The sequence below is a fragment of the Petromyzon marinus genome, chromosome 26, assembly GCF_048934315.1.
Source record: "Petromyzon marinus isolate PM22_M1 ecotype Great Lakes invasive population chromosome 26, UKy_Petmar_22M1.pri1.0, whole genome shotgun sequence".
Classification (NCBI taxonomy): Eukaryota; Metazoa; Chordata; class Hyperoartia; order Petromyzontiformes; family Petromyzontidae; genus Petromyzon; species Petromyzon marinus.
In genome coordinates, this window is record NC_133692.1 from 5,209,610 (window position 1) to 5,224,197 (window position 14,588).

At 44.5% G+C, this 14,588-nt stretch overlaps 1 protein-coding gene across 3 annotated transcripts in view; it reads right to left on the minus strand.

The window, feature by feature from the left end:
- LOC116946210 (mitochondrial Rho GTPase 1) overlaps positions 1-14,588 on the minus strand; it is a 41,817-nt gene that overhangs the window by 13,152 nt on the left and 14,077 nt on the right. For all 3 annotated transcript variants that reach the window (XM_032961197.2, XM_076069892.1, XM_076069891.1), the window contains 2 exons: positions 11,197-11,319; positions 8,367-8,575 (listed from right to left, as the gene is read on the minus strand). In XM_032961197.2, the coding sequence (XP_032817088.1) occupies positions 8,367-8,575; positions 11,197-11,319 (332 nt within the window). The remainder of the gene's footprint in view (positions 1-8,366; positions 8,576-11,196; positions 11,320-14,588) is intronic.

Sequence of the window (14,588 nt, forward strand, 5' to 3'; positions counted from 1 at the left end):
GCCACCATTAGCACCACCACACCCATAGAATACTGCCACTATTGCTACCCCTACACACGTAGATACAATCAAGGTCAACAGGTGAACACAGCCACTTATGTTGATGCCAGCACACCTCACCACGCCTTCCATTCCTTCTGTTAAGATCCACCAGTTGTTAAACATTCACCATCTCCAAGGGCTGCTCTTACAGTATTCCACAATCTGGCTTCAAGTTCTTTTCCCCTTCGTTGCTCAATAACCTGCCCTCCTCCACCCTGCACACGTGCATCAGTCATCACAACTTCCTGACAACACCTACGTGTTATCACATCCTATTTAACTAAACTAATTTTATTCTACCAGGTAAGGCCCACTGAGCTACATAGCTCTTTTTCTTAAGCGACCTGGCCACAATTGATCGCTCAACGAAGTGGCTTATCATCATGTGGAAATGTATAGCAGCCAAATACTCTAGCCAAATACTCTAAATGCATGTTTCTAGATGTGAAAAAACTACTAATTTACACTTTTTGTACCCTACTCTGCCATGGAAATATACATTGATTAAGCGAACAAGGTACACCAAAACAATTCCACAATCGCCTTCAAAGACAAAGATGCTACTGGACACAGTACAAACAAAGACAAGAAGTGCTGATACAAAACCGGAAAAGGGAGAACAAATCCTGTTGGGCCCTAACAAAAACCCAACCCATTTGTGTTATTTATTATTTATTTTACAAGAGTGCTGCTGTATCTCCTGTTAACAACTGTTTTTTATCTGTCCTGAGTGACATGGATGACTGGACTTACCTGGAGTCGGTTTTGTGGATATTTCAGATTAATAAAGTCACTCCTCTGGACTGACATGCAAACTCAACATGAAAGCCTTCGACTGTGTAAGTACACAAACATACACACACAAGTTCATGCAATGTGAAGCACCGTGTTGGAAAACTGGTGCAAGCCAGTCCAATGAATGAGTCCCCTCTTTCAATAACTAAATCCATGTGGGATGTATGTGCAATACTTGTACAGCCCTGAGCAAATCCACTGCTAAGCCAGGACCTCCTCCACTATTGTGCAGGTCGCTGGGGTTGTTTCACCATACTTCAATGCGCTGGTCAATCCGGGTTCGAAGTGATGAGCATAGAAATAGGAATATAACAGTAGTACAATAGATTTTGTGGCCCACAACAAAGCCCTTGTTATGCATAGTGGTCAAGCATCCAAGCGCTAATCAGGCTCAAATCTTCTCAGGATCTGACATTCAACGAGATCGGGGTGCATTCTTGATGATCTGGTCATAGGCTTAGTTATTAGACCTGGATATCCATGGTTTCTAATGTGGCATTGACATGTCAAGGTCTTGTGTTACATTCAGCATGCAAATTCATCTTCAGGACACTTAATATCCTGAGGTCATGACTGTCCATGAAGGGAAAATGAGGCTGCCAATTTGGATTTATTTCAGTGATAATCGCATCTTACCAACAACTTATTAATGGAAGACGCCTTATAAATAAATGTAAATTGTTATTATTATCAAGTTTTGGAAAACATAAGTTGACATTTATTGTTTTTGTCTGACTTACGACAAGTGCGTCATCCATTACCACGAGCTACGCTCGGGCAAAGGCACTGCACATCTCATCCCGTGCCGAGTTTCTCTGGGAGACGTCGAATGTCACGAGTTAAAACGGGTCCCACGTTTTACACGGAGACTCATTTACACAAGAGGCTTATTGCCTCTGTGTAATATTTCCAGGACATGCAGCCAGGCACTGCTTGCACAACCACGTTCACGTGGGCACCACAATGCCCCCAAAGACCAGGACAACACGCCTGAGAGAGGCCTGGTTAATCATGCACAAGGCGGAGCCTGAGTGAGGCCTGGTTGACAGTGCACCTGGCGCAGCCTGAGTGAGGCCTAGTAAATCGTGCACCTGGCGCAGCCTGAGTGAGGCCTGGTTGATCACGCCCATGGCGCAGCCTGAGTGAGGCCTAGTTAATAGTGCGACGGACCACAAACTGTGTTCCTGCCAAGGCGGCATTGCCACGGACCCCAAGCTGTGTTCCTGCCAAGGCAACATTGCCACGGACTCCAAGCTGTGTTCTTGCCAAGGCAACATTGCCACGGACCCCAACATGTGTTCCTGCCAAGGCAACATTGCCGTGGACCCCAACCTGTGTTCCTGCCAAGGCAACATTGCCACGGACCCCAAGCTGTGTTCCTGCCAAGGCAACATTGCCACGGACCCCAAGCTGTGTTCCTGCCAAGGCAACATTGCCACGGACCCCAAGCTGTGTTCCTGCCAAGGCAACATTGCGACGGACCCCAAGCTATGTTCCTGGAAAACTTCACGGAGATCGTCAAGACGGCCAAGGGTCGTGAATGAAGAGTCCCCTGTGTGGGCTTCAGTGGGGCCGTCTGGTCGGGCAACAGAGACACGAGAGGCCAAGAAACGACATTCCAGTCGTGGGCTGAGCTCAAGGAGGGCTAGCTCGAGCACCATCCTGTGGCGGGGAAAGGAGGTGGTGCAAGCGGTTCAGCCGAGCCCACAACAGCCAAAAATCTGCTGTCCCTGTCTGGGAGGGGGGGGGGGCGCTTTTCAACCCTAGCACATGGGCGAGAAGCCGTGCATGTGTGACGAGTGCAGCAAGACGTTTTCTCGAGCTCGGCCTACAAGTATATATATTTTTTTCTTTTCCGCTTGTGTGTTAATCTGTGTTTACCTCGGATATTTTAGAGATGGCAATTCTCCTGCCGGGTATCCTACTGCTGTCCCTCCCGGCCATATCTAGTGCCACACTCAACTCTACAAAAAGCTACCCTCATTACTTTGCGTCCATACTTGTTGCTCGATTTGCCACTACACCTGCTAATGAAACAGCTCATAGACACTTCTACACTCCATCATTGTATCCTTTTAAACCCTATCTTTGTCCCATTACTTCACCAGCACTCTTTCAAAACTTCATCCTGCACTTAAAAATAACACCATCTGCGAGCTACTGCTATTCGTCCAAGGTTCGCCGCTCTTCATCCTTTGACAGAAATCACTTATGCAAACTATTAATTCTACTTTTCTTATTTCTGGGTAGTATTGAGCTTCATGCTGGCCCAAATGAAAAGAACTCGTATAATTCTGTAGATTTTTCTGGCAGGAAAGGTGTTAGTGTTATACATGTCAACATCAGAGGGCTTGTGATTAAATTAAGTCAACTAAAACTAGAAGTGGAAAATCTTGACCCGGACATTTTTTGCCTAACAAAAACATTTCTCACTCCTGCCGTCAAAGACTTGCAGATTGCGATTGACAACTACAACCTTTTTCGGCTTGACCGAGGATCTAAAGGAGGTGGAATTGCCATGAATGTTCACAAGCTCATTCCTTGTTTAAAAAATGTTGCTTTGAAGGTCTGGCTCTCAAAATAACTCTCCCAAATAATCAACAGATATTGGTAGTGTGCTGCTATTGACCGCCGAGTGGGAAAGATGTTGAACCTGCATCTGCACTGAGAGAACATTTTGGGGGCCTCCCTAAAGGTGAAATAGTTTTAGTGGGTGATCTAAATTGGAATTGGCTAAACCTGCCGGCCGTGGCCACTAATTTTGCAGATGAATTTAATCTGTTTCAATTAATAAATGTCCCCACAAGACCCAACCTAAAAAATCCGGGACAGTCATCTCTGCTTGACGTCCTATTGACAAATGCCCCTCACAATTTCACACTGACTGGTGTTCTGGGTAATAACCTTAGTAATCACTCCTTCATTTTTGGGGTGAGATCATCAGCCAGACCCAAAGCCCCCCCTAAATTGGTTGAGAAGCACTCTATGAGACACTTCAGCACTCAGGCATTTACTAATGATGTGCTTCACTCGGATATTGACAAGGTCTGTGATATCCCCAACCTGACTACGGCTTGTAAGACCTTCAGGTACAAGTTTCTCCAAATTCTTAACAAACATGCTCTGTTGGTTAGATTTAAAACTAAAGGCAACCGCTCACCATGGTTTGACCCTTTGATTACAAAGCTCATGAAAACTAGGGACAAGGCTTGGGCATATGCTCAGAAAAGTAATTTGGTCAATGACTGGCTAGAATACAGGATTTAAGGAATAGATGCGCCAAAAAAATACGGCATGCAAAAAATGCCTACTATTCCTCCACTCTCCCGGAAGCACAAGGAAATGCCAGGATTTTCTGGAAAACAATCAAATGTATCGAAAAGGCATCCAAAACAGAAAATCAGCCCGTTGAGCTTAACCGAAATGGGGAATATTTTTTAGATCCCAAAAAAATAGTTGATAATTTTAACCTTCATTTTTCTGAAGCTGGTAATCTTTTTGATAATGTATTGGGAGTCACCCCTGCTCCTGCAAATTCCTACACCCCTGTCCAAACATTAAACGAATTTAGTTTCCAGCCAATCCACGAAAGTAATGTTCTGAAACAACTATCCTACCTCAAAGGGTCCTCCTCTACCGGAGCAGATAGTATTCCCGTCTTTTCTCTACTAACTGTTGGTCACTTAATATACAAACCTATAGCCCATATTTTCAACCTGTCCATCAAAGAAGCATCAGTTCTTCTAGAATGGAAACATTCCTATGTCCGTCCACTTCACAAAGGGGGCCCTAAAGATGATCAAAATAACTACCGACCTATCTCAATTTTGTCCCCGTTGATGAAAATTTTTTAAAAATTATTGACCTACCAAATTAGCAGTTTCCTGTTCACCAACAATCTACTACATCTAAAACAATCTGGGTTCTGAAAAAAATACAGGACCACATCTGTGCTGCATTAGACACTCTGCATCACATTTACAGTAGCCTTGATAATAAGCAGTACTGTGCCTGTCTTTTTCTAGACCTGTCCAAAGCTTTGATACAGTAGACCACAACACTCTGCCTAGTAAACTAAGTTGCCTCGGTTTTTCCGAAAACGCAGTAAAATGGTTACAAAATTACCTCTTTTCTCGCACCCAAACACAGATGGTTGGAGGTCAAACAGTGTTAAGATAACAAAAGGGGTTCCACAGGGTTCCATCCTCGGCCCCCTTTTGTTCTCTCTTTATGTCAATGACTTGGGCACTGACCTGGATCATTCCAGGGTAAATCTTTTTGCAGATGACACGATACTGATTACTGCTGGCCTCTCTCCGGATTACGTGATTGCTAAGCTACAGGGTGATTCCAACAAACTACAACATCAGCTAGTTGATCTTAAACTAGTCCTGAATACCTCCAAAACCAAGGTGCTATGCTTCTCACCAGGACTAAAGCAGGAAGTTATTTTTCCCCAATTACATTCCTTAAATAATTATAAAATAGAGCAAGTCAAGATCTATAAGTATCTTGGGGTCATCCTGGATTCAAAACTGAATTTTGAAGATCACATTGATTATATTGGTAAAAAGACAAGAATAAAAATTGGTTTTCTGTATCGACACAAGCACTGCTTCCCCCCAATGTTCCGTTTGGAATTGATAAAAGCTACCATACTGCCTCTACTTGACTACTGTGACATCGTGTATAAATCATCCCCAAGTACTGTACTGAAGAAGCTTGATTCCATCTATCACTCGGCCTTAAGATTTACATTCAACTGCCCATATAGGACTCACCACTGTGATCTCTACATTGGGTCAAACTTAACATATCTTAATGTTCGACGGCTTGTGCACCAGATCTTATTTATTCACGATGTACTTACAAAAAAATCCGCAGACTACCTGCTGGATCTCCTCTCTGTTTCAAAGAATAAATTTGACCTCAGGTCTTCGCTCATTTACCAGCTTCACATTCCCTATTGCCGTACAAAAACTGGAGGAAGGGCCTTTGCTATTGATGCCCCCAGGGTCTGGAATGCTATTGCCAATAAACTGCAACTTGAATAGCTACCAATGAGATCTTCTCTCAAAACTGATCTAGGAGTTGTACACCCCTAGCTGCCACTGCTATTCATTCTTTGGCGTAAAATAAAATGTTTCGCTCCGGATGGCACTGCAAAGTATTATCTGTATTTTGATTTAGCGTGCTGATCTTAAAGGTGCATTGAAAAATTTGATACTCCGACTGATGCTTCTGTTGTTGTGGAGTAACTCGTGCAGCCAGCTATGGCTCTAGGATTTGGTGTTACATGTTATTTATGCTTTCTTGTTCATGTTTTTGTTTTTTGTTTGTTGTGGTTGCACCCGATTCAAGAGCTGAATGGCTCACAGGGCTATACCAAATAAATGGAACTATGAACTACGTAGTTTAATGTAAAAATTCGGTCACAGTCCCTGTGATCACTGTTACGTTGCAATTATGGCTTTATTTTTTGGTGATTTAGAAAAGTTTTTTGGTTTGGACATATTTGTTTTTTTTGTAGTACGGAGTTAGACTGATGGCCTTAATCTACGTTTTCTTGTGGTTGTTGTTTGACTTGCATCCAACTGGGATTTTTTGCACACAGCGTTGGTGTACGGTGCTTTTTCAGGAATATTTTGCTGTTTTTTCATGGATTTTCTGTTTGCACAGTCACAGTCACTTTAAGATGTTTTTCTTGTTCGTGTTTTTGTTTTTTTGTTTGTTGTGGTTGCACCCGAATCAAGAGCCGAATGGCTCACAGGGCTATACCAAAATAAATAAACTGAAAAAACTGAAAAAACACTGCATTGCCTGGTGCAAGCACCCACCTCTTACAAAACAAAGGCTCCAAAAATGCTATCTTGTCATCTGGGAGTTGGTCAACATCTCATACAATGGAGTATTATGATAAGCTGGTTTACACATCTTCTATCAGTGCTGACCCGAGTGATGACTGAGTGCAGGCATGTACATACAAATGAGGTGACTGAGGCAGCTTGTTGAAAAAAAGGATTGCTATCAGAAGGCAAACTTTCTAAACCATCTAGTAGTTAACAAATAATAATATGTAGCCATTTGGCAAGCTACTCCTGGATGAAGGCCTCACCACTCCACGTTGGGAGTGGGAGTTGTTTGACCATACTTCACCATTCTGGTCAAAGATTGCACCACTGCTTCACCGCATAATCACCTGTTGTACTCAAAATGTCTTCACCTTCCCTCTCAGTAGAAGTCTACCACCACCAAATCTAAAAACAGTTAACAGCCTTATTAAGCTATTTCACGAGAAATAATAATGATTTCATGACAGGAATCAATAAATAATCAGCACTGCTGATATCTCGGATTGAAATCTCGGGTTAGGGCCACCTGTGATTAAAAGTGGTCTTCACGAGTTGGGAGTTGTTTCAACCCGGGTCATTTGGACAACAAACACACCAAGAAACACCCCAAAATATAAACGTTGTTATTTATAGATGCGGTTTAAAGTTTATATATGCTAAAAAGGGCCGAGTTACTTTATGCAAAGTGCTGTCATGCCTTGTGTGAATGGCATTGCATAAAATCGAGTTTTTGTAAGTTTAGTTTTTCACTGAATTTTACTCATGACTGATACGCAATGAGCACTCTTTTGAAACCACAGCATGAGTGAGGGTTCTAGTAGCAGTATGAAATCATCTTCCGGGGTCATTCTTTAACACAAGGCTACAAACTGCTCACCATGGGAGTTCCAAATGAAAATGCCGTCATCTCCTGACAATTCTACCTTGAAAAATCGACCTTTCAATGGGTTATAACCATGTTATAAAGGTCACCTGTGTATCGATCTGCATGAAACCAATAAAACAAGACCTTTTTCCCTCTGCCAATGAAATCCTGCTTCTCTCTATAAAATAAAGATGCCCGCTATTTCTTTCTGCACAGCGTCTTGAGATGTGGTCGCCTTTAGACAGCACGTACACGTATGTACACGTGCAGCTTCAATTGTCAATCCACTGCTGGACAAAGGCCTTCCCAGGCCACGCGGCTCGTGGGGGTTATTTGTTCACAATGCTGGTCAGTGTGCGTTGGTGAAGGCGGACAGCGTTGACGTAGGAGAATAGAGAGCACAGTGCAGTGCAACAACTGCTTTTTCAGCACTGCCCTCTGTTGCCCACCACATAGCCCCAGAGATGACGATCAAAAAGAAAACAAAAAACAAGTGCATCTTATGAAAGCCGGCACGGCGTGCCAGAGGGTGGTGTGGTTCTCGCACCACGCCCGGCCACCCTTGTCTCCCCAGTGCCGATGTTGACACACCGTGCCAAGAACTCATTTAAGACCAAGTCGATTACAAAGGCTACAGCCCCCACTAACTCATTGTGGGCTTTGACAGGTGCTGACATCAGGGGTGCGGACGTTGCTTACCGACCAGCAAGGGTGAGTGCATTCTCATGAATAAATGGCAAACAACATTAGAAGGAGACAAAAAAATCAACCCCAAGGGCGATTGCGGAGCGACGAGCAAGGGTGGTACGCACGGGTAAGCGGCGAGCGTGGCGAGCTTGATGAAGATGTCTCTGGCGGGGCTGTTGCCCGTGCTGCACGTGAAGGACAGCGGCGGCGGCAGCCGGTGCTTGCGGCAGAACTCGGCGGGGCTCTGCAGGAAGGAGGCGCCCGAGAGCGAGTCGCGCAGGTCCGCCTTGTTGGCCAACACCAGGCACGGCACGCGTCGCTCCGCAAAGTGCTGCTGCTCCGGCGCGCGGGCACAGTTGGGAGACGGCGGCGGAAACACGAGCGTCGTTAAGTGGAGGCAGGCCAGGCGGCGCCACCCGAGACCCCGGGTCTCAGGCGAACGGCCGCTTTGCACAGCATGCACAGCAAACTCAAAAACGTTCATTTCGCAGGAACAGGCCAAATACCCCTTATTGCCGGACCCTCCTCTGAGGGGGCCTTTAGATTATGAAGCTTTCCTGGTTAAGTTAATGAGATTTCAAAATACACGTGAACAAGTAAAATTACTCCAATAACAAAAAAACAACACAGTATTGTTTTCTAACTTCTGGTATTCTGTAAAAAAAATAAACATTTTATTATCATATATGCTATATTTACAGATAGGTAACAATGCACTAAGAGATTTATTTTACAAGGCTAATGTGGGACAAAAATACAGCAACAGCCTTTGCTGCAGTCTGTAAAGAATTTCACCCATAAATTTGAAAGTGATAAACAGCGTTCCAAATTGTAAAAAAAATTGAAACATACAGGACCCGAAAGTGCAAGTTAACTCACAGATCTGAAACAAAGGTCGACATTCGGCAAACCAAACGACAAAGCCGCAAAGGGACGCACATGGACACAGCCGCAGCTTTCAAAGCACCCCTCTGGCTCTCAGCTGTTACTTTTAAAAAGCATTCGTTGTTTGAAAATAAGCAACTAAGCATGACACATGCTCAAAAGCCTTCCTAAGTCCCAGGTGACACGTGCATGGATACTTCAAATTGTTTCATGTGGAAACAAATATGGGGAGTAGGCAATATTTATTTCGTTAGCATTCTCCAAAATGCACCCCAATGATTAGTTTGTGTTGCATTGTACAGCTTTCCATCAAACTAGGACCAATTTCTTAGATGAAGGGCCCTTTGCTATAAACAATGGGTATAAGTTTTAAACAAGACAAGAGGACCACAATGCATTTCGACAGGAAGTATTGTTTTTTTTTGCATATACACAACAGCACAGTGCTCTTCACATATTCCAGCCTGCACTTATAATTTTCATACAATGGGTTTTATCGTCATTCACAGGTAAGAAACATAAGGCAGTTCATCAGTATTGGTTCAAGCAGGCCTAACTCTGCTCATGACACGGTGATAGAGAAACCAGTCCAGTATTTGCTTCTATTGAACCAATGCTGCTGAAAAGATGCACTCCCAGAAGGCAGTGCGGCCAATAAGTTGTGCAATCTACTTATTTTATGCTCAAATACAAATGAGCTGTTGCTTGCTGTGCATGGATCTAGGATTGGTCTGTCAATTAACATAAATAAAAGGCAATTGTGACTTGGGTTAACAATGCCCCTTCTCAACAAAGCTCCAATTATTTTATTTAAAAAAATATTTCAATGAGTTCACGTCTCTAAACAAGTTAGGCTGACCACACATTGCATTGTCTGAGACCGAAGGTGACTCATTCATTGTTTAACACAATGTCGGAGGTTACACGACACATGTAAGCAGCGGGGATGAAGAGATGACAATGAAGTTCTGGAGGAGATGCACAAGGGCGTACAGTGTGAGCTGTGCCAGATACTCCAGTTTTGTCCCCACCCACACCCCCCAAACTCTCGAGTGTGGGGACATTACCACCCAACATCGTGGCAGGGGTTCTTGTTAATTCACCACCTTTGACTTATTAATGAGCCTTACACAAATACGTGGATCATACAAGGAAGCAATTTTACGACACCAAGTCAAGTCCAAACAAGCTATATTATAGCCCCAGCTATAATCTAACAAAGGCACAGTAAGTGAGAGATGTCACTGACAAACACACCACAACAGGGAGGTCCTTTCTATCAACATTCCCCACGCTGTTTTGCCACTGCTGGACAACCAACGTCATATCAGCAATAAGTCAATAATAGTGCCAGGCATGCTGGTTGGCTCAAGGGCAAGGGAACACGCACACATGCACAAATACGTACACACACATACGTACAGACACACACAAACACAGCCTCATCTACATGTGCCCTGAAGGACACCTCATTGTAATTAGGGCTTGGCAGCGTGCAAGCCAAGCATTTCCAAACAGCTAAGCACATATATAATTGGCAAGTGTCAGGATGACATGAAGGCCGTGGCTATGTTCTATCTGTGCCGAGACGAATCTAAGGGTCGAGTTTATGTTGAAGTTTCTGTTATGGCCAATTCTCCAACAGGGTCAACTGAACGGCAATCCGAGTCATTGCCATGCGTGGGCTTTTTGCGTCATTCATCCCCTACGAGCAATTGCTGCCAAGGCGTTATTGAAGGGATACGAGCTTGAGACCTCCAAAACACTGGGTGGCTGTATGGCGTCGAGAATATTTAGAGGAGAAAAAACTGGACACGCTGAGGGAAGAATGCCTTAACCATGAGAACTGGAAAAAACATCTGCCAGAGGCATCACTATAAAGGTCAATCAAGACATCCAACACAAAGAACAAACTCTCCGCAATTTGTTTGCACCGAGTTTTGTTCGGCAAAGATGTCCGACATTTCACTTGACAAGCTGGGAGCTTGTTCAGGAAAGGCATTCCCGGTTCGTACAACATGGCACAACCGCAAAAACTGGCAACGGGAGTGAAGCGAATGAGCACCCCACCTTGAAGACGGTCGCGCAGTACTCGAAGGACTTGGGGTTGTGTGCGTCGTACAGGAGGCAGGCCACATCACACGCCGTGTCGGCCGAGGTCAGGAGATCGGACTCCGTATCGATCTCATGTAGCTTCACGGCAATATTTTCAGGATTTTATTGCATCCGGGGGGGGGGGGGGGGGTGAGAGGGGGTAGAGGGGGTTTGGAGTGAGTGACGGGGGAATCATAGGGTAGAGGTGAATGGGGCAGTGAAGGCCATTCGTTTGGATTGTGGGATCGCATGACAAGTGTGTGCGAGTATGCGGTTGTTTGTGTGCGCGGGGGGCGGAGAAGGAAAGAAGATTAAAGTCGTTACATTTCTATAAATATACTCGCGAGTTCTTTTTGTAAAACGCGAGCATGCTGCAGAGGACAAGGATTTCCAATCACGTACACATTACATGTGTATTACATTCAACAAAGAGTCACTGAGTAGTTGGCAGATCTAAATTTAGCTATTCATGCATTTTCTCCACGGGGGGGGGGGTCAAAAAAACACATTGAGCCATGACGGGGAAGTAAAGTCCATAAACACGATAGTATTTTTCCACACGTACACTTTGCAACCAAACGTGTTAAAATAAAAACAAACGTAGTTGTTGAAAATCCTGGCTAATCTCTCGCGCTAATCTAATCTACCGTGTGCGCGTTCCTCGTAGAGCAATGCAAAGCAATGCCCTTGAGTTGTTCTCAGCGCCTAGTGACGGATATGTTCACTAAATCCATCAAACGATAGAGAACTCGAGCGAGGCGATGCACTGGTGACATTTCATCACCACGGCGCAGCAAACACATTTTAATTCCCTTTTAGACCCCCCCCCCATATGCTGGCTCAAAATAAAAATAAGTATGAGCAGAACTGTGTGACGTAGGCAACTGTGCTCCCTGGATAAAACTAAGCTTTTTATAAATTCAGCTGGAACGATTTTATACCGATTACTCACAGAAGCAAGAGCACAGCCTGATGGAATGACGCTTGCTAAACGCTCGATGATGACATATAGTTTACGTTTCGGGCCAGTTTCGTCCCGACTTGCCCGGGGAGTTACAAAACCGTCACACCACAGAGGGCTGTCACCGCCACTGCAAACAATAGCAGCAGTTAGATTGTCGGCCAAGTCCTGCCTTTAATCAGGACTTGAAATAATCGCCTGGGTTCGAATGACACATATGTTTGACAACTGCCAGCCAAGTGAGGCCCTAAACTTCGTAACAGCTGTTTGTCTATTGGTAGAGATTTAAATGCTACTGCACGAGCTGCCCACTACTAAGCATTTACAGGAATCGCATTTGATTGGTTTACGTGTTTGATCTCTCCAGCTAGTTTCTCTCCTGCTCATTTCAAGAACAAGATGGCATCGTGGCCAAAGCCGTTGTTGATGCCACCACACCTCGCCAACGCTCTCTACCCTCTAGCCAGATCCCGCAGCTGCTGCACCGCAGACACGGAACCTCCCCGCCGAATTGCCCTCACAGCAGCCTACAATCTGCGCTTAGGTCTTCCCCTTGGCCGCCGGACACGTGGAGACCACTCCAATGCTGGTCTCGGAAACAGGGCCCCTTCCATCCTGCTCTATGCACATGATGCACTCATGCGGCACCGGTGACCTGGTGCAAAACACTGGCGCCAGCATATGGCGCCAGCATTTGAGAGTTATGAGCGCGAGATGTCGAATACCATAACCTTATCTAAAGGCATGTTATTACACGTGTAACACCTCCCTACACACGTAAAATGCAAAAAAACGTGAAGTGAGGCAAGATGAAGTATGTATTTTAGACAGATATATTTAGAATTCCGATAGGTGTTGTCTATTGTGTGAGCTCAGCAGTGCATAACTTAAAATAGTACACATCCAGTTAATCAACTTATTCCAGTAAAAACAAAGTCGCAATGTCATGTATTAAAAGTAAAGAGACAGATACAACTGTGTCTTATGTAAAGACACTCTTGTCAAAATGTTTTCATCGTGTTATCTACAAGAGCACATTAATTATATTAATCACAATTAAAGTGTAATGTACAGCCCTTTATCAATCCACTGCTGGATGAAGGCCTCTCTGCAGCCTTTCGGTTATGCGGGAGTTGTTTGAACATACTTCACCACGCTGGTCTGTGCGGGTCAAAATAAAGTGAAAAGAACCGGCTCAGCTATTACTCGCCACCGATGTTGACCGTGGGCGAGAATCCAACTTAGGTTGCCGGAATCACAGCACAGCTTCAGTACCACCGCACCATCCCATTGTTTTAAAGTATTTCTTAAAAAAAAATTTGTGTTAAATTTCCCCACGTATAAGCATTCATTATCTATTTCTCACGAAAGCCCAGGGATCAAAACTACAATGAAAATTTCGATTTAAAGCTTTCGTGACTGCAAGCATTCATCTTCTACAATGAAAATGCTGCTCATTAAAGTGTGCATTTTTTTCAAATGTGGCAAATTTAGATTAAAGACCATTAGTCATCCAACCATGACTGATGGTCTTTAACATCCGCTCTTTTTCAACAGATGGCACGCTTTGCTAAAGCCCAGCAGAAATGACTCAGCTACTGCTGAAGCTACTCCTGTTGGGCCGAGGCCAAGCAAGCCAGTATGAACTGGCTCAGCGATGAGTGCAAGATCTACCCCTTTTTCCGGCTTTGCTACATCATTTATCTCTCTCTCCTAGTGGCACCGCGCCCACCCATTACACACAAATCTCCCTCTCCGTCTAAAGCCAGACAAGCCGGTTAGACGAGTAAGCCATCAGATGTGTGCGAACTGACGTTTTTTTTATAATTTAAATGCGTCCAGCCAGGCACGTTGTCAGTGCGGTAATGGCATCAGTGGTCATAATGTCCCAACAGTCAATGTTTTTTCCAAAAACGTTTTCCTCGGTTTATACAGAAACGGACACGTCGATCTGCAGTGAATGGGAATCGATAGTGGAGTGCTCAATACACACAACGATCATTGACTCTGGTCTTGGGGAACCTTACAGTGCGAGGCACGTTCAAACGAGGCTGCTAGCGCCACGTGGCATTTTTGTATCCATGCATCACCATCATAGGCCACGATTAATCCAACGAGCGAAGAAGGCCTCCTCAGGCCATCTCTCACAATCCAGCGATGTAACAATCTCCCTGGCACCTGCAAATGAGCGCGTTTTACCTCTCCATAACCTCAGTGGACGTCCTCTCGGATGCGTTCCATTCAAGATTAATGATAGATTGGCTGCCCATCTCTTGTTATTCTGAACCATTGGCCAAAATCCTATGCCAACTAATGTTTTTACAGTTAGAATGTCTTTAATGTACTGATGTTCTCTAAGCCACATGCCCCTCTCATCTACCTGCATCCAGTCCCGAAGATCCAACCA